Source organism: Diplotaxodon limnothrissa, linkage group LG16, assembly GCF_057381915.1.
Source record: "Diplotaxodon limnothrissa isolate DT_005_m linkage group LG16, D_limnothrissa_male_GT1.1, whole genome shotgun sequence".
NCBI classification, from domain to species: domain Eukaryota; kingdom Metazoa; phylum Chordata; class Actinopteri; order Cichliformes; family Cichlidae; genus Diplotaxodon; species Diplotaxodon limnothrissa.
The window spans coordinates 22,751,260-22,769,737 of NC_140611.1; the positions used below are offsets into that span (position 1 = coordinate 22,751,260).

Consider the following 18,478-nt stretch of genomic DNA (forward strand, 5'->3'; position numbering starts at 1 on the left):
GTCTCCTTTCATTTCGCTTCAGTGTACTCAAACTGTGGATGGACAAGTAAAGAAATCATCAAAATAACTGAATTAGTATTTCAGAGGATAAGAGAGAGAGCACCCTTTTACATTTGTGGAACTGAAAATCATTTTTGTGTGTTTTTCATCCAGACAGATATTTTTAATCACACACACACACACACACACACTTATACACACACACACACACTCTGTATGGTGCCTGTACATATCGAGGCCTGAACAGTTTCCTTGTGCAGGGCTATCATTTCCAGTCCAGCTGATTGTCGGTGTATTCCAGGTGCTGCCATAGCACTGGCATCGTTGTAATCCTCCATGTTAATCATTGTCTGGTGTCCCTCTCTCACTGCATTATGTACAGTTGGACTGATTAATAAACTACGGACAAATTTTATCCAAGCGTTTGTCTTCTTTTCTTTTAAATCAGGGGTCCCCAATCCCAGTCCACGAGGGCCGGTGTGTCCCTGCAGGTTTTAGATGTGTCCTTGATCCATCACAGCTGATTTGAATGGATAAATTACCTTCTAAACATGTCTTGAAGTTCTCCAGAGGCCTAGTAATGAACTAATCATGTGATTCGGGTGTGTTGACCCAGGGTGAGATCTAAAACCTGCAGGGACACCGGCCCTCGTGGACTGGGATTGGGGACCCCTGTTTTAAATCCTCAATGAACTGCTAGCAGCTCCTGATTGTGTGATTGGTGTTATTTAAGAGCAACTTTGAGGAGGTGGAACAAACCATTTGAAATGCGGGGGGGGGGGGGACTATGGGGTCAATAACTAACACCAATGCAAAGAAACTCCATTCTGCCCCATGCTGTCACTGTCATGGCACTGGATCCGTGAACTAGTGTTCATGTGTTTTGGGATTTTTCTAACATTCCTTGATTTTGTGTCATTCATGGTTTTGGTTCTCGTATTGTGTGGACTTGTATTATATTTATAGATTCTAGGCTTTAGCTTTCTGTCACTGTGCTTTCGCTGTGTTGCACGTTTTTTCTTCGTCCTCGTCTCAGTATTTGTCTTGCTCCCTGTTTTATTTTGATAGTCCTGCATTAGTGCATTCAGTTTGTTTCCTCCCTATCTCGTTATGTCAAATTAGGTCCAGCTGTGTTTCCCTCCTGTTGCACATTCCCTCATTACAGCCTGCGTATGTTTGTGTTAGGGTCCCTTTGTTCATCATCGTCGTCAGGTCGTCTGTTTGTCATGCGTCAAGCTCAGGTAGACGTGAATCTGTTTTTTATTAATCTGGGAAGGACTTTGACAGGAAACTCAAGTGACAAAAGTGATTAATACAAAACAATGCAGACCTACTGTAACATGAGCCTGTCATCAACCATAAAGTGTATTTTTTTTCTTTCTCTCAAATCTCTTTATTTGGTTTTCCAGTGTTCTTTATCATAAAGGCAACTAAGATTCAAATATAAATGATTACATATATACAATAAGAATTAAAGTAAAAACAAAACAAAAACAACAACAACAAAAGAACGTTGGACAGAGGATGCTATTTATCGAACTACCAATGAGGCTCAGTGATCATTTATATCTGTACAGTATTGAAGAGATCTATAAAAGGTTGCCAGGTTGAATGGAATTCCTCCAACCTCCCCTTTAGTAGGAGTTTAATTCTTTCCAGCTGCAAGTGTCTCAATACACCTTGTGTTAACGCTGATGTGGTAGGAGGCACCTTTTGTTTCCAATTTAGTAGAATCAAACGGCGTGCCAGCAGCATCACAAAACGTATCACATTATTTTGGGTGGCTGATAGGTCTACAACAACCGGCTTCACTCCAAATAAAGCACAGATTGGGTCTGGCTTAAGTTTTTTTAAAAAGAATTTTAGACAAGATATGAAAGACATTATTCCAATATGTTGCTATACAGGAACAATTCCAAAACATATGCGCCAGTGAAGCAGGTTGCTGTTTACATCTTTCGCAGGACGAGTTTACATTGGGGAACATTTCTGACAGTTTCAACTTTGATAAATGGAGTCTATGTAGCACTTTAAACTGTAAGAGTCCATGACGAATGCAAACAGAGGAAGAGTGTACATTTTCCTGGGCTTTTGTCCATTGATTGTCTGGAATTCTCGTACCAAGGTCACACTGCCAGGCCTCTCTCAGATAGTCAAGTGTGATAATTCCATCCAGTTGTGACAATGCGTTGTGAATTTTTGTTATTAGTCCTTTCTTGAGTGGATCAAACTGAAATAAGTTATCTAAGGCAGAGTCTGGGGGCCGATCTGGAAAAGATGGAAAAAGCCTCCCTACAAAGCTTCCGATCTGTAAGTATTTGAAAAAGTCATTACTGTGCAAGTCAAATTTTTCTTGCAGTTGCCGGAATGTGGGAAAAACCTTGTTGATGAATAAATCCTTTACTGAGTGCAGTCCCTTGTGGTTCCATTAGAGAAATGAAATATTTGAAAGTGAGTGAACTAGAGTCTGAATCTTGGGATTTTTGTGCCTGGATCCATATTGCTGGGAGACCACACGGTCCCCTTGAGGGACCCCGGTGTGTATACCATAATGTCGAACATGCAGTCACTCAAATGTTCCCTGCCGGTTTGTAGAAGTATTCATGATTCACGTAATTTCTCATAATGATGATGATTTTCATTCCGCTGCATCTCTTCCTGTGTAGAAGTATCCTAACAATACATTTCTTGTATGAATATGAAAATGGTATTTGTTTAAAAGTTATAATTTAGCCTTTGCAGTAAAACTGTTGTAAAGTCTACTTCTTTACATCATGAAAAGGATGAATGAGTAAGAAACCCACCCAGGACATTTAGTGTTGGCTTCTCACTGTGAAAGTAATTGCATTTGAGATCAGGTATGCTTGTGACATTTCAGTAAAAGCATAGAAACGTAACTCGTTCACCACTCTTGATGACTGGTCTTCAAGTTTTTCACAGTTGGCAGAAGCTGCAAAGTTTCTGAGATCTGGTTGCTCATGTTTTCTTCTTAGTTTGAACTAAACTTGTGCAGTAAGCAAAATATATTAAATCTTTGAAGTGTGGTCAGTCTGCAGCAGGTGGACAGGAAGTAAACTGCAACTTCCCCTGAACATTCTTGTACTAAAATTGCTTGGTTTTTAAAAAACTAACATTAGACAGTTAACTCAAGTATTATGATGAGTTAGTAGCTTCTGTCTCCACATAACCAGCATCAGGGTGCAGAATCATTATAAATGTCCTTTCCGTTACAGTACATGCGCATTAAACATCAATAACCTCCCACTGAATTATAATATCTTGCCTTTTTAAATTGCATTTCAGCAGTTTCCTTTTGTAGTTCTTACACATTTTGTATATACAGCAACAGTCATCAGCCAAATAACCACATTACTATGTAACTATGCAATAAACGATAGCAAATATTTCTAAATTAAGCTCCCATGCTTCCCTGAATGTGATCAAGAGAATTGATAATTTCAGAATTGTTTAATATTAAACTGCCACTGTTCATCTGCAGAAATGATGCTTAGAAAAAAGGTGATTGATAATTGTGACAAGCGTTAGACTAACGCTGCACGCAAAGGAGGGAGGCACTAACGTCACTTAAGACCAACCTGATATTTACCAAACCCACATCAACGCTTAAGCTGGGCTGACTACCAAGGCTTTAAGTGGTAAGTACAATATTTTATTTAACAATAATTTTTTTAGGTTTGGATTTTTAGGCAGAGCAAGACCTTTCTAGGCCTAGTGTTTGGATTTGGAGAGCTGATCTTTAAAACTGAATAGGGAAAAATATAATGGGAGCTAATAAGGCTTTAGTTTCAGTTATCGCATCTTAAATATTACAGAAAAAGGTTCTCGTAATGCCTCCATCACAAGCGGCATGAACGTGGCATTTAAAGTGTGGATTTTTTTTTTAATCATATGTATCACCTTAAGTTATACTTCACTAAAGCTATTCTGTACTTGTTTTTCTGGATAAATGATTATTGTTAAAAATATCTAAAACGGCTAATCTGTCTTTGTGTAATACTTTTAAAAAACTTTTTTTTTCTTTACTGAAGCCACAAACTAGATTGGATTTTCTTTAGTAACCTTTTTTCCACTCCGTATACATGCATATCACTCAACAGACAATTATTCTAAAGCTAATTGATTAATAAACATAAAGCTTTATTTAATTCCTTCTAAAAAATGTATGTAAATTTTTTTTTTAAAAGTCTTGTTTCTACACATTTATATTTTATTGCTTACTGTAGTTAGAATATTATGTAAAAATGTATGGGATCACTCAAACGAGGAGTTATTAACATTTTCAGTATTTTGTGTCATATCAAAGTATGAGTCGATTGAGGAAAAGTACTGGGGTACACAAAGTTAGTTGCACCAATGATACATTTTGAAAGAAAATCTCAACCAGATTTCTGCTTCTTGAGTATTAAAAGCACTTCTTAGTTAGGTCCTGTCAGTGCTGTTTTACAAAAATTAAAATTCATTCTCCAATAGTTTGGCAGCAAACGACTCCTCTGCCCATGAGTCTACCTAAATCTAAAGCTTCATCATCAGAAACTTTATTGTCATTGTCATGAGAACAACGAAATTAAGAATAGTCCCCGATCATTGCATCATCCCTAGCAATATCAAAATATAAATAAAACAATAAAATTCAATAAATAAAATAGATAGAATACTTAAAATACTAATAAGATATAACAGTAAAACATTCACATACATTCCCACACACATGCTTCAGACCGTGCATAGATTAACACAAGAGTGGCGTGATGGACATTTTTTTGTAGTATTCAGATGTGTTATTGCAGTTGGATAACAGCTGTGTTTGAGTCTATTAGTCCTTGCTCTGATTGCCCTGTACCGTCTGCCTGAGGGCAACAGTTCGAACAGGGAGTGGCCAGGATGTGAGGTGTCTTTTATGATGTTTTGGGCCTTTTTAAAACAGTGGGCGTTGTGTAGAACTTCCAGTGTGGGGAGAGGGCAGCCAGTGATCTTTTGGGCGGTGTTAATGATCCCTTGGAGTGCTTTCCTCTGAGCCCCTGTGCAGCTAGTGTACCAGATGCATATGCAGTAAGTTAGAACACTCTCAATGGTGGCTCTGTAGAAGGACACCAGCAGTCTCTGTGTGATGTTATTCCTCCTGAGAATTCTCAGGAAGTACAGTCTCTGTTGGGCCTTTTTCAGCAGCTCGGAGGTGTTCACACTCCAGGAAAGGTTCTCCTCTATATTGACTCCCAGGAAGCGGAAGCTTGCCACCCTTTCTACACAGTCCCCATTTATGAATAGTGGTTGGATCTCTGCCTTTTTCCTTCTGAAGTCTATTATGAGTTCTTTGGTTTTTGAAGTCAGCACTACTGACTTTATTTTCTAGGAAACACACTGGACATCACAAACTGTGCACAGCAGGTTTTCAGGCCGTGCTTTCTCTAAACAAAATTTCAGTATGACATGCAACAGCTGCAGGTGTTCGTCCTCACAGGTTCCAGCATGCTACTGAATAAAGGTGAGACTTCACTAGTGTGTCAACTGCACTGCTCTCTAAACTTCCTCTTCCCCTGCAGCTGAGCTAAAAGCAGACTGTCATCACAATTCGCTTAATTATTCATTCCTTTTATTTTAAAAGAGCCAGCTGCAGTTTTTCTTCTGATGCCAAAGATTTGAAAGCGACAAAGAATGCAAGCCATAGTGAAAACTTTAGCAAAGACTGGAAATGAACCAAGTTTAATATTAAGAAATGTCAATAAACATGACAAGCGTTCGTCTAACACTGCATAAAAAGGAGGGAAGCGTTGGCGTCAGTTAAGACCAAACATATTTATTAAACCCCCATCAACACTTATTGATAAAGCTGGGCTGAATACCAAGGCTTTAAGTACAATATTGTAATGGTTTCCAGTTTTTTCTTTTGTTTTTAATTTATTTAAAGATCCGAGGAGTGTAAAATGAATAATAAACCCAAAAAGTACGTTTTTATTTGCCAGAAAAACAAATGGTCAAAGTAAAGCTTGAACACTTGCAAATGTAGCATATTCAAATATGCTGTGCGAAAGTGTTTATGACTGCTCTTAATATTTTAAATATGCAAAACCTCCAATCTAATACAAAAGCTGCTCTGTGCTCTTTTGCAGATGGTCCTGGTGCTAAATAACATGGGCATAGCCACAGTGTTCATACTGACCTGTATGTGCGCCGTGCCACTGCAAGGTCAGAAGCCAGGTCAGGTGGACCCCCTGAAGGCCCATCGGGGCAATCCGCAATGCTGGGAGGCGTCCTCGGCTCTGCTGCTGGAGATGCGCTCTCCGAGGATTGCTGACACAGTGCCTGCCTTCTGGGACCTCATGGAGTCACTCAGGGCTTCAAACAACAGCAAACACACTGCACTGTTCTGGGACCTGGCCCAAGTCTTCTGGGACATCTATCTAAATTGCATTGTGTCCAGGAGTCATGGGCTGGGCCGTCGACACATAACTGCTGTCCAGTCCCTCATTACTGACAGTGAGTACTCAACCACACACTTCTCCTTGCAAAGACAAATAAGTAGGATCTTTTAGTTTCTTTACAATAAAAGAAAAATTAATATTAAATTGTATTTATACTGGAGAATTGAAGATTAAAGTCCACGACTCACCTGCAGTTATCAAATGTAGTTTTTCATTCCTTAAAATGCTCCTCATGCATTTATAATTGATTAGGTGTGGCTGTACACCTTCATTCAGTAAATGTCGACGTATGAATTCTGTCAAACCTCTTCTCCCCTGCATCAGTGAGACTCGCTTACATGTTCTCTTAATAGATGATGGGGGAGACAACTGTGGTACAGACAACCAGAGCTTTGTTGTTGAGCAGGAGAAAACCACACGGGTAATCGGAAGCTTCACAGTGGGGATGCTGACTGTAATAACATCCACAGCGTCTGGAACCTGTTGGATAGCAGCTCTGCTGTGTTGAAGTCTGTTTCACTGTGACTCTTCCTTCACACAAGGTGTCTTTTTCTACTTAAAGTTGTCATACACCGACAGCACAGGGTGAAACTTAAAGGGAGAAATGAACATTAGATTTCTACCCTGGAAAGAGCTGAGTAAGTGTCCTCTCACAGAGAACAGGTCACTAACAATGAGGTGGTGGTGGTGCCAGCTGGGATGGCAAGAAACCTGGGAATCATCCTAGGGGGAAGTGTCTTGGGTAGGGTTGCCAACTCCCTGAAAAATAAATAAGGGACACCTCATGGCCAGGGCTGGGCGACCCGATTGTCTTCACCCTTCCCAGTGGGGGGAATTTTTTAGCTCTTGTTTTTGTGTGAAATTATTTTTTTAACCATTTGACAAAGTGCGTCCCTTTTTCAGCTCAATACTTTTGTTTCTAAATACGGAACAATCCCGTTTTTCAAGGGACGGTTAGCAACCCTAGTCTTGGGACATAACAATCGTTGCTAATCCCGATTAATTTCTCCTTTATAAAAATCAACTGGATTTATCCTTTCCTAACCATCTGGGCATCTTTATACCTTGTTGCAGCTCCTGCATCTGACTGTAGCTGGGATTCAACCTTTGCAAAGCTTTACACACCCATTCCCTACTCGGTTCACTACAACGGCTCCCTGTGGCTGCCTGATCTCTGCTTTCCTCTCTTTTTAGCTTTCTGGTCAGTCACAGGACCCCATTATCACTCTTCTCACTGCAGGCTTTTCTCTGTTGTTTCATTTTAGCTGTTTAGTGAAGCGTCAAATGTGGAGCCAAAGTGCCATAGTTACTGCATCTCTTGCACTGAAAGCTTTAAACCAATGCTTTTTGACTTAAATGTCTATTTTTTTTTAATGCAATTGACTTTTGATACAAGCATCTACTGCCCCATGAATTTTGTAACATGCTTAGCATTTTTTCTGTCTTTTTTTCCCCCTTCCTTCAGAATCCTTCAGATTCAACCGCTCAGGAGCAAAGTCCCACGCGTGGCTCCATGTGAGAGTGAGACGTAGAGGGCAAATCAAGACCCTGAAGACAGAGCCAAAATAAAACGCACAACTACTAGAAAAGATTAAGGATAATTCAAAGTAGATAGCTTTTTATAAACATTCTTTCCCAGAAGAAAAACTCGATTTTTCTTAAAGTGACTTTTACTTATAGGATCTGGTTTATGTAAACATGAATGGAGGTGAGACCTCATTACTTTTAGGACACTGAGCTTTGTTATCCAACACTTCAAAGCGAAAAAAATTTGGCAACATAAAATTTTACCCCACACCCTTTTAATGACTACAGCTTGTTTTTATCAATCTCAAATCATGCCGCTATGATTATGCAGTTTTAATTTTTAATTATTATTAAAATTATTATTTTGAATTAAGATTTGAATCTTGTCTGATGTACTGTTCATATCAAGAGTTGTGATTTTGTTATAATGTTTGGGCTGTCTTTTCATCAGAATAGTAGTGCCCGATTGTTCATTTTAGGCAGAAATGCTTTTTCACTGCTGTGAGCTGTAATTCACTGAATGTCAAAATAAATCAGTCAGCAAATAAAACCTGGCTGTCAGACTCTAACTTCACAAGAAATGCGATTTGATCTACATTTAAGCAGAATTTCCTCCAAACTCAAACTGCTCACTAATTTGATCTGAGGTTTTTCTGCCAGGTGAAATGGAGGACATGTAGAATATAAGCAGCTGGAACATGGGAGTGAGAATGTTTCTGCCATTAGACAACTAGTTTGGGTTTGAAGAGAGCCACTGTTTTAGAGTTGTCTTAAGGACCAAGTAAACACAACACATCTGAATCATCGTATGTCTGAGTCTTATTATGTGTAATTGGATTACTGGAGGCCTAAATTGAGTATGCCTGTAAAGTGCTTTGGGTGAGCTTCTGTAACAAAAAATGGACTTCAAAACTACATTTTTCCAGAGAATTCATTAGGAAATGAACGATGAAAGCAACACAGATTTGTCTTTTATGGGTATAAAAGAAATCCTGTTAGCAGACACAAGGCAGAGTTTGATGTTTCAGTGATCATAATATTTTGAAAGTAAACAGGAGTGAGCACTTTTCTTTTATTAGTCTACAGACTTTATAGTTACTCAATCTAGATTTATTATTAACCTGCCTCGTCGGGGACTTGCCCAGACATTAGTGATGTGCGATACCACTGATTTCCTTTCCGATCCGATACCAAGTAATATTCAGGGTGGTATCGACGATACTGATCCGATACCGATACTTTGTACAAAAACGTATTTTATTTATTGTATCTCAAATTATAGCGTTATAATGATTACAGGGCATCAGATTACTTGTTCTTATCACTTAATAATGCAGGGTTCATCATATAGAAACATGATATACAAGTCACTTTGATAACTTAAAAATGTTATTGTTTGGCTTTTTCAGTGTTTTATTTGTTCGTGAGTAAATCGGTTTGGCTGAGATTAAAGTTATTAGATTAGATTAAATTTAACTTTATTAATCCCTCAGGAGGGTTCCTCCGGGGTTTTCACACAGCTGAATAAACGTCAAACAGAAAATGATTAAAGAGAAGTGTGAGACGGTCGAGAGTTTACGTCAGCGCCCGGTTGTATTCACCCTCCACCGAGGGAGCTCGTGACGTACAACCCGGCTTTCTTTAGACCGCGAAGGCCAGGTGCTCAAGTGGAAGCAGCCTCTGAATTTGGACACCCCCGCTGTTTCCGGGCCGGCCAATAATAAAGGTGATTTAACGTATTTTATCCGATAAATAAACCCTGTAAAATGTATTTATCACCCCCCCCCCCAACAGACCTTTTGAATGTCTCCCTAGTAGGCTACGGCCACAACACCTCACTCTTGGAGCACTTTTTTACCACATGTATCGCAAACCACGTCTCAGCTGTTTGTGGAGGTAAAATACGTCCGCACAATTACGCTCAGCCATTGTTGTGAGTGCGCACGCCAAGGCGCTGCGAGACATTTATACAGCCGTATTTCGCACATGACTATGAAAGGCGGAAGAGGAAGTAGTTCCTTTGAATGTAGACAATCCGAATGTTATAGTTTCTTTCCACTGTGTTCCTGTTAATGATAAACTACAAATTTACTCTAAATTACTAAAATATCGATATTTTAATGTGAGAATCGATTCTAGAACATAAATGATTGGTATCGGAGGAATCGATATTTCAGGATCGATCCGCACATCACTACCAGACATGACTCCAGGCTTACGCAGAGGTGATTCCCGATCGAGGCCACGTGCGTCACACAGGTAGTTGTTGACATAATGGCAGGTTGGAGTACACATCCCACTGAGTGAAAACAGGTTGCTATATTTTCACCTTTACATTTAAGTGATCCGCACAGTAACTAGCTTGTCGATGCGGCAGACTCTCTTTCACTTTCGATTCCTGCTTACTCGCCTGGACTTACTTTAACTACTGAAAAGTTGCTCTACGAAGTCTGTGACGTTCTCGATGGCGAGTTAAACCATTTTTCAGCAGCCACCGACAACATGAAGTACGCTTGAAGTATGTGGACATAAACAACCAGTATCGTCGTCGTCGTCCTTCAGACAAGCTGTCAACGCGTGTCCATACAGGTACCTCTGCACGAGATGGTGTTTGAGCACAGATGGCTACCATGGGTTACCTTTAAGTGTGCTGAAGTTATGCAATGTATTTTCCGGGACATAAGACTAACTGAAAAATGAGAATACAGTAAACTCTGCGTGTTACCATGTTATTCAATAAGGTTAAAACGACATGACATGATGGCATCACACAGTTGCTGCAGGTTTCTCAGCTTCACACCGATGATATGGATCTCCACTTCCACCACCTCTCAAAGGTGCTCTGTTGGATTAAGATGTCTGTGGAGGGCTTTTCAGTGCAACGAGTTCATTGTCATGTTCAGGAAACCACCTTGAGATGATTTGATGTTTGTGACATGGTGTAATATCCCGCTGGACGCAACCATCAGAGGATAGATATACTGGGGTCATAAAGGGGTGGATGGACATGGTCAGCTGGAATTATGAGGCGCAGTTGGTAGTAAGGGGCAGCTTTCGTTGAGTTATAGATACATCAATTTTGTATTCTAGACATCAAATAAGATATTCTAGACATGCTATAATAATAATAATAATAATAATAACAACGGAGAAAACGTACAACATCAAGACAGCCCTATTTATTTGCCTTTTCGTAAGAGACGTAAAATCATCTAGAATGCAAAAAAGTATTATTGAAATGACTATTTTTGAGTCATTTCTCCAAGGAGCAATTTGCATGATGTGACCACTTTGCATAGTTAAACAACAGACCTAGGCTACATATTTAAATTTCTGGTTTCTGAAAGTCTTGTACTTTGTTTTAAATACAGGAAATGGAATTCCAAAATTTGTTGCTAAAGGTGGGTAAGGCACTGTCTAAAGATGAAGTGAAAGCCTTGGTCTTTCTTTGCACTGACCTCCTGGACCAAAAGCCAAACAAGGTGGAAACGGCCAGTGAGCTCTTCTCCTGCCTGATGAAACAAGACCATCTCTCACCTGAGAACCCACAGCTCCTGACCGAGCTTCTGGTCACTACTGAACATCATGCCCTGATCCGGGATCTCTGTCTCGCTCCACATACAACAACGAGCTTTATTTCTCCCTACAGGTATGCCGTTCATGTTTCGCTTCGTACTGTTTCGTTTTTCTGATTTAGGTTTACATTGAAAAATAAATTTTAATCTGTAAAGCTATTTCTATCAAATGTTTTTCCGTAATTCCAGGAAGCTTCTTTACAGCCTCTCTGAAGAAATTACTGATGGTGATCTGAGAGAAGTGAAGTTCTTGTTAAACACGATGATCCCACGTAGAAAACTGGGGGAACATATTGTAAGTGCGCCTTCAGAAATGTGGTAAATGTAGCCCATAATATTTCATTCTAGTCCTTCTTTATAACAATGTGTTATGTATGTGTACTTGTTACCCGTAGCATCGCCTGCCATACGTTGTCACATTTTCCTTTGAACAAACCTGCAGAACTTCCGCACATACACTTCATTTTTCCATCAGTGCAAAGACCTTGTGTCATTTTCAGACTACACTGGAAGTCTTCTTGGAGATGGAGCGCATGGACCACCTTAGCGAAAGTAATCTAAACGCCCTGGAGACCATAGTGAGGGAGGTGTGTCCCATGCTGAATGCTAAGATCAACCAGTTTAAAAAACGGCGAGGTAAGCTATTCACAAAACGTCTCTTGCTGAATGTAATTTCAGTTTCATTTGATTTTATTTTTGAGTCTATTTGCCATTCTGTTTACTTTGTTTTGTAAGTAAAGATGGAAAAGAAACAAAGTTCTATTCTTTTCTATTTTAATTATGCTGAGGTAATTAGATTACTTTTCTGTTGGGACAAAAACACAGGTCCTCTAATCTGTGGGATTCCACAAGGTTCAATTCTAGGTCCATTGTTATTCTACAACTCACAACAAGAGTTGCCTCACGGCGCTTTGTATTGTAAGGTAAACATCCTACATAATAAGGAAATGAACGTAAACGATCACATCACACAACCTCGTATGAGCAGCACATGGTGATGGCAGGAAGGAAAAAGTTATTTTTAACGTCTGAATTAAGAAACCTCCAGCAGAAGCTCAGAGAGGGGCGGCTGTCTGATGCCAACAGGGTGAGGGGAGGAAGATGGACCAAAACACTAACCCTGGAATAAATGATTAAATGCAGCTGTAATATTTTATTCTTCACTGTAACATCTTATTTCTCACAGTGTTCATTTGCAGACAGAGGCTTTCAGTTTGTGACACCAAGACTCTGGAGCAGTTTACCACTTCAGCTACGTTTCTCTCTGCGACTCTGAAGAGTCAAAACCTTCTGTTGAAATTTTCCTGTTTAGCCAGGCCTTCTGTTGACATTCTCTTTTTATTAATATTATTATCTTATTTCATTATTTTTGTTCTGTTCTGACAGGTTGCTTTTTCAGGTTGTTTGTTTTTTCCATTCTATTAACTGTTGTACAGTGCTTTATGACTTTATGCCTGTGAAAAGACATAAGTAAAGTTTATGTAACCATAGCCTTAAAGCAGGGCAGGCATGCACTTTGACCATTTGCTTTAAATAGAGGGTGCTGTGTCTTATCTTCACTTCACTTTACAGTCACATTCCATCTTATTAATGGTTCTGTTTTTTGTTTATGTTTTTACTAGAGCGAAGCTAGGACTCTGTTTGCTCTGATCCTTATCAGGGCAATTGTCGATCTTTAGTGGGGAGGGGCCCATTTGGAAAACCAGCTAACTGTAAAAGTCATATTTCCTTTTGCATTCCATTTAGATGCTTGGATAGCCATATCTGGTTCGAAGCGGGCTTCAAATTTGTCTTAAGCTTACAGTTTGAAACACTACTATTATGGGTTGTTTTTTTGTTTTTTTTAAGTCTATCAAAATTTACTTAGGTTATTTTTGTATCACTATTGCATACGAATACAAGCAAAGTCATTTAATACTCTAAATCAGTTTGTTAGAATCATTAGCTTCAGTCAGGAATTAGTCAAAGATTTGTTTTGAAATCATTTTTAATGATCTTTGAATTTGACTTTCCTGCATTCCTCTTATGGGGAGATAAAAAAAAAAAAAGAGCGTCAGTCACATAAACAGTGTCTCTCTTCCACAGCATGTCTTTGGTATCTTCATCCCCTCACCCACAACTGGTTGCGGCAGATGGCCGCCCCTCCCTGAGCCTAAATCTGCTGGAGGTTTTTTCCTGTTAAAAGGGAGTTTTTCCTTCCCTGTCGCAAAACCTTTTACCTTAGAATATAAAGGGCCTTGAGGCAACTGTTGTTTTGACATAGCACTGTATAAATTAAACTGAATCGAATGGGTTAAGCACTGAGACGAGCAGTCGTGATTCAAACAATAGCTAAACTCTTGTTTAGCTTTTTGTGAAATAATACCAGACGTTTAAAACCTTGAAATATAATTGTTCCCCCCGCAATTATTGCCCTTCTTTGCAGTCACCTGTCCTGTTATGACAACTGATGCTATATCAACTCAAGAAAAGGAGTCCGTCACCATGCCGATATCGCCATCTACAAACACACAAGATGAGGTGTGTGTATTTTTTTTCTTATATATGTGACATGCTTAAATCGTAATCACTGGTTACGGCCCTGGCACTACATTTAATTTGAGCTGGAGCCCTCCAGGCAGATCATTCTTCCCTTTGTATACTTAGTTTTCATTCCAGAGTTTAACTTGTGGATCAAATAGAAGTTTACAAGTAATGCACTGAATCATGTCTTCCCTGTAATCTGTGTCATTTATCTCTGTAGGGCTTGGGAACATATCCCATGACATCTGAAAAGAGGGGCATCTGTTTAATTGTTAACAACGATAACTTCAGTAAGTCCAGCCAACTAAGGAAACGGGAAGGAACTGAAGTGGATCAAAGTAAGCAAATTTTGGCAGTCAATATACGCTTCATGTTTGTGGTCCTGCATCATCCTTAGATCGTCTGTTTCTTCCAGAATGTCTGCAGAGTGTGTTTCAGTGGCTCGGCTTTAAAGTGGAGAGCCACCATGACTGTGACACGAACCAGATGCTCTCTGTGTTCAAGGAGCTTGGCAAAAGAGACCACAGTCGGTTTGACTGCGTAGTGTGCTGTGTTCTGAGTCATGGTGTGGAAGGCAGCGTGTACGGTGTGGATGGATCCACTGTCAAGATCAGTGATTTGACGGACCTTTTCAATGGATTAAATTGCCCATCTTTAGTGGGCAAGCCCAAGCTGTTTTTCATCCAGGCCTGCCAGGGAAACAACGAGCAGCAAGCTGTCTTCATTGAATCTGATAGCTCTGCATACAGCTTTCATTGGACTGATGCTATAAAGGCTAAACAGGGTATCCCAAATAGTGCAGATTTCCTGCTGGGAATGGCCACAGTTCCTTTTCATGTTTCCTTCAGAGAGAGAACCAATGGCACCTGGTTTATTCAGTCTTTGTGCCAAAACCTTGTTCAGATGGTGCCCAGGTTAGTGAACCAAAATATCAAATATAATAAAATTTATTTTTTTTTTAAAATGAAGAAGAATGCTTTTTTACAAAAATGCTGTACATTAGCTCACCCTGTGTCTTATTTTTCCTAGGGAGTTTGATCTCATGTCAATCCTGACAAAAGTGAATGCAGATGTTAGCAAGAAGAGTGATCCGTATGGTCAAAGAAAGCAGATGCCTCAGCCAGCCTTCTCACTCAGGAAGAAGGTGGTGTTTCCGGTTCCCAACGTCCCTACTCCATCTATTCACAAAGCATCGTCAAATTCTTGATTTTTACGTTACTTCAGAGCTGTGGATGCAGATCAAGAATTAAATGCAACAATTTGTTGAAATGCAGAAGTTTTCTATCAAAATATTTTTAATGCAGTTTTGTGTAGAATATTTTGAATTTTAGTCCTCTGTGATCAGGATTAATGTTCTTAATAAATGTGGCTCTCAATAACCTCACCAGGTCTCCGTGGTAACATATACTACTTATGCTAACATGCTCTTGATCAGGATGTTTTTAAGAGTTAAATGTTAATTCTGCTGTTAGTGTTGGATTATAACAACATTCTCTAAGTGCCATAGAGCTTATCCATTGATGCTAATGAATGAAGCCTTGCAGTGGAGTCTGCAATTGGATGTCATGTCTGTTGGCAGCCAGTCTGCTGGCACAGCTCCATATGGAGCCGTGCCAGAATTGATTGAAATGTAACCAGAGTAATTAATATTGTTCATTCTTTAAAAAACAAGCAAACAAACTTTACCCCGTTTTGTTACTTTCCTAATTAACTGTTGTAAGTGAAAAGTGAATCAAGGAATACTGCATTACATCAAAATACAGAATCTACTAAAAAATACTTCTCAGTTTCTTTATAAAAATGTTTTGTCAACAAGCACTGTAATTCTAACGCACACCCATCCTTACAAGACAAAAACGCAGTGAAGGTTAAAGACTTGCCTTACACAAGAAACTTTGTAACGTCAGCCTCCTTAGTGATCCATCCACCTCGTGACAGTGAGTCACAGCTGCCTTTCCCGCAATCATTAACGCTTTAGATGTGTACTGTGTATATTTTGTAGTCAGTAATGTGTTAAGATTTAAAAGGAACCTTTTGACATTTAGCCTCGTTTGACTTTGTCTAATAATCGGGAGTCCAAATCTCTACAACAAAAATTGCAACAATTAAAAGTAAAATGTGACAAAGCTACGCCTACAGAATGTGTGACTCAGAGCGAAAGGCCTCACTCTGTTCCTGTACCTGCTCTGACAGGCTGCCTAAACGTTCGTCCTATCGCTGCAACACCTCAGCACGCAAGTATTTTCCACATACTGATAATCTGTTGAAACCATATTTCCATGTAACAACCAGTCACACTTGTCAATCAACCGCCTTCTCCTTTTACTGCATTGTTTGTTGCTTCTCCCTCCAAATGCTCGACTTCTTGCAGAAGTTTTTTGCTATGAAAAATATTACAGGTAACATTACCATGGCAACATAGAGCTCATAGACATTTACTAAATAAGAGTTCCTCTTTCGCAGTTTAGACAGACTTCACTCGCTTGTTTTGTCTCCAAATGGCTTCAACATATGACAGAGATTTATGTGTATTGCAACAATTTTCACTCACTAATGGAGTGATCAGCACACCAACTTTAACTCTGAGTCTTGTTTATCGAACCAGACTGCAGCGGGAGACACTGAACCATATACTGAAAGTGCCAAAAACATGAGAACATTCTTAGCATTCAGTAATTTCCTTTGTTGAGCTGAGCAGCTCACGTGCTGAAAGTAATAGTAGATGTTTAGGTCTGACAGGGATTGCCAGTGCAACTTCTACAGAGACGTGACCAGGGAACACACTGAGAAAGTTGCTATGTGAGTGCATGATTTTTATTTTTTTTTAATTGTTTTTGGGGGGTAAAAGGATAAGTCAAAACTTTGGTGGCTGAATTACAACAAAATATAACAAAGTCTGCCCCTCCAAAAATAAATTTTCAGGGAACAGCAGAAAGGAGGAGCACAAAGACAAACAAGGCAAAACATAAACTATGACACAACCCGAAGAATGACTTTCGTACTAGTCATGGCTGTGGGGTTTTTTGTAGGTTTGATTTGACTTTCCTGTTGTTATTGACCATGTCTGAGCTGCAGAAACCCTGCACTTGAACCTCTGTCTCCACCTTCAGGTCGACTCCATACAAGTCCCTTGAACTGCTTCTCTGATTTGCTTGTGTCCGACTGACAGACACCCAGATCAGTCTCCCTGCCCTGCACTGCCTTTAGGATGTTAGGTGTGTATTATATGAGTTTATGGTAAAATTAAATGTAACTATGAATTTGCATAACTTTTCAGCCCACACTGGAGCTCTTTCTGGATGGACAGAGTGTTTGAATGACAGCAATTTAAGCAAGTTGTAGACTATAACTGAAATAGTGTGTCCCCTGCTCATTGAAATGGTCAGCCAGTTTAAAGTACTGCAGGGTAAAAGTTATAAAAGGACTTAAAATACAAAAGCAAATGGGTTTAATCTGGTTCCTAACTACTTACCAACCCCCTGACATTAAAAAAGCTGCCTGCTTTAGTAAGTCAGCAAGAAGTACATCTATAGAGGCAAGCTGGTGAGTTGAGGTCAGGATCGAATGAAATTCAACCATAGCTAACAGTGTGGCCTGACCAACTTTGGCTTCTACAGGCAATTTCATGTGTTTCAGTGGTGAATCAAAATGCGCCCTAATTTCCAAACCCTTGTCCCTCGTTGGTGTTTCACATCCACAATGCACAATGAAGATTTACAGCATTCAGTTATATAAAACCACAATACACTATGCATACAAAATTACATTAAATACATATATGAGAAAAATATGGTCTAAGAAATATACACCAATGAATATAATTTCCAAAATTATGAATAATTGTGGAATTAGCCTTTGTTCCGATTTTCCAAATGTGGCATTTTACTGTGTGCTTTATTTAATTTTAGAATTTGCAAGTTGTAAAAGGTAATAAAGTGAACCCAGCTAAACTGATCTAACAAATATCAGCCTAACATTATTAGGAAAACAGTAGACAGTCATATCAGTCTTACACAACCTTAAGCTTAAAGCTTTAAGCTCAGTTGTCTTAAAGCTTTGGGTGTTTGGTATGTTTCCTTACTTCGGGCTCTTTCATGAGATTTCTCTTGGTTTAAATATAATAACTCAATTTCTCTATGACCGTCCTTTTGTAGAACCACTTGATTGCTTTGCACAACCTGCTTTCAGTTGAGATTCACTTCAGACAAATTTCCCAACATTTTCCTTTAGAATTCGGAGGCGTAGCATGTAATTCATTGCTCTTTCAGTGATGGTGAGCTGTCCTGGCCCGTATGCAGAAAAACAGACCCAAACAATGACAGCATCACCACCATGTTTCACGAATGGGATGAGGTTGTCTGGAATGCATTTCCTTATCCACCCAAACCACTTGTTATTTACCCCAGTAAATGT

General features: G+C 39.4%; 2 protein-coding genes across 2 annotated transcripts; both read left to right on the forward strand.

Annotated features, from left to right (window-relative positions):
* Positions 1–6,128: 6,128 nt before the first annotated feature.
* LOC146616183 (protein FAM237A-like) lies at positions 6,129–8,009 on the forward strand. Its single transcript, XM_085375231.1, has 2 exons — positions 6,129–6,495; positions 7,906–8,009. The coding sequence occupies exons 1-2, from the start codon at positions 6,129–6,131 to the stop codon at positions 8,007–8,009; spliced, it is 471 nt and encodes a 156-aa protein (XP_085231357.1).
* Positions 8,010–10,311: 2,302 nt separating this feature from the next.
* casp10 (caspase 10, apoptosis-related cysteine peptidase) lies at positions 10,312–15,283 on the forward strand. Its single transcript, XM_085374241.1, has 8 exons — positions 10,312–10,556; positions 11,339–11,616; positions 11,732–11,837; positions 12,043–12,178; positions 13,968–14,062; positions 14,286–14,403; positions 14,481–14,979; positions 15,095–15,283. The coding sequence occupies exons 2-8, from the start codon at positions 11,342–11,344 to the stop codon at positions 15,270–15,272; spliced, it is 1,407 nt and encodes a 468-aa protein (XP_085230367.1). The 5' UTR covers positions 10,312–10,556; positions 11,339–11,341; the 3' UTR covers positions 15,273–15,283.
* The last annotated feature ends 3,195 nt before the right edge of the window (positions 15,284–18,478 follow it).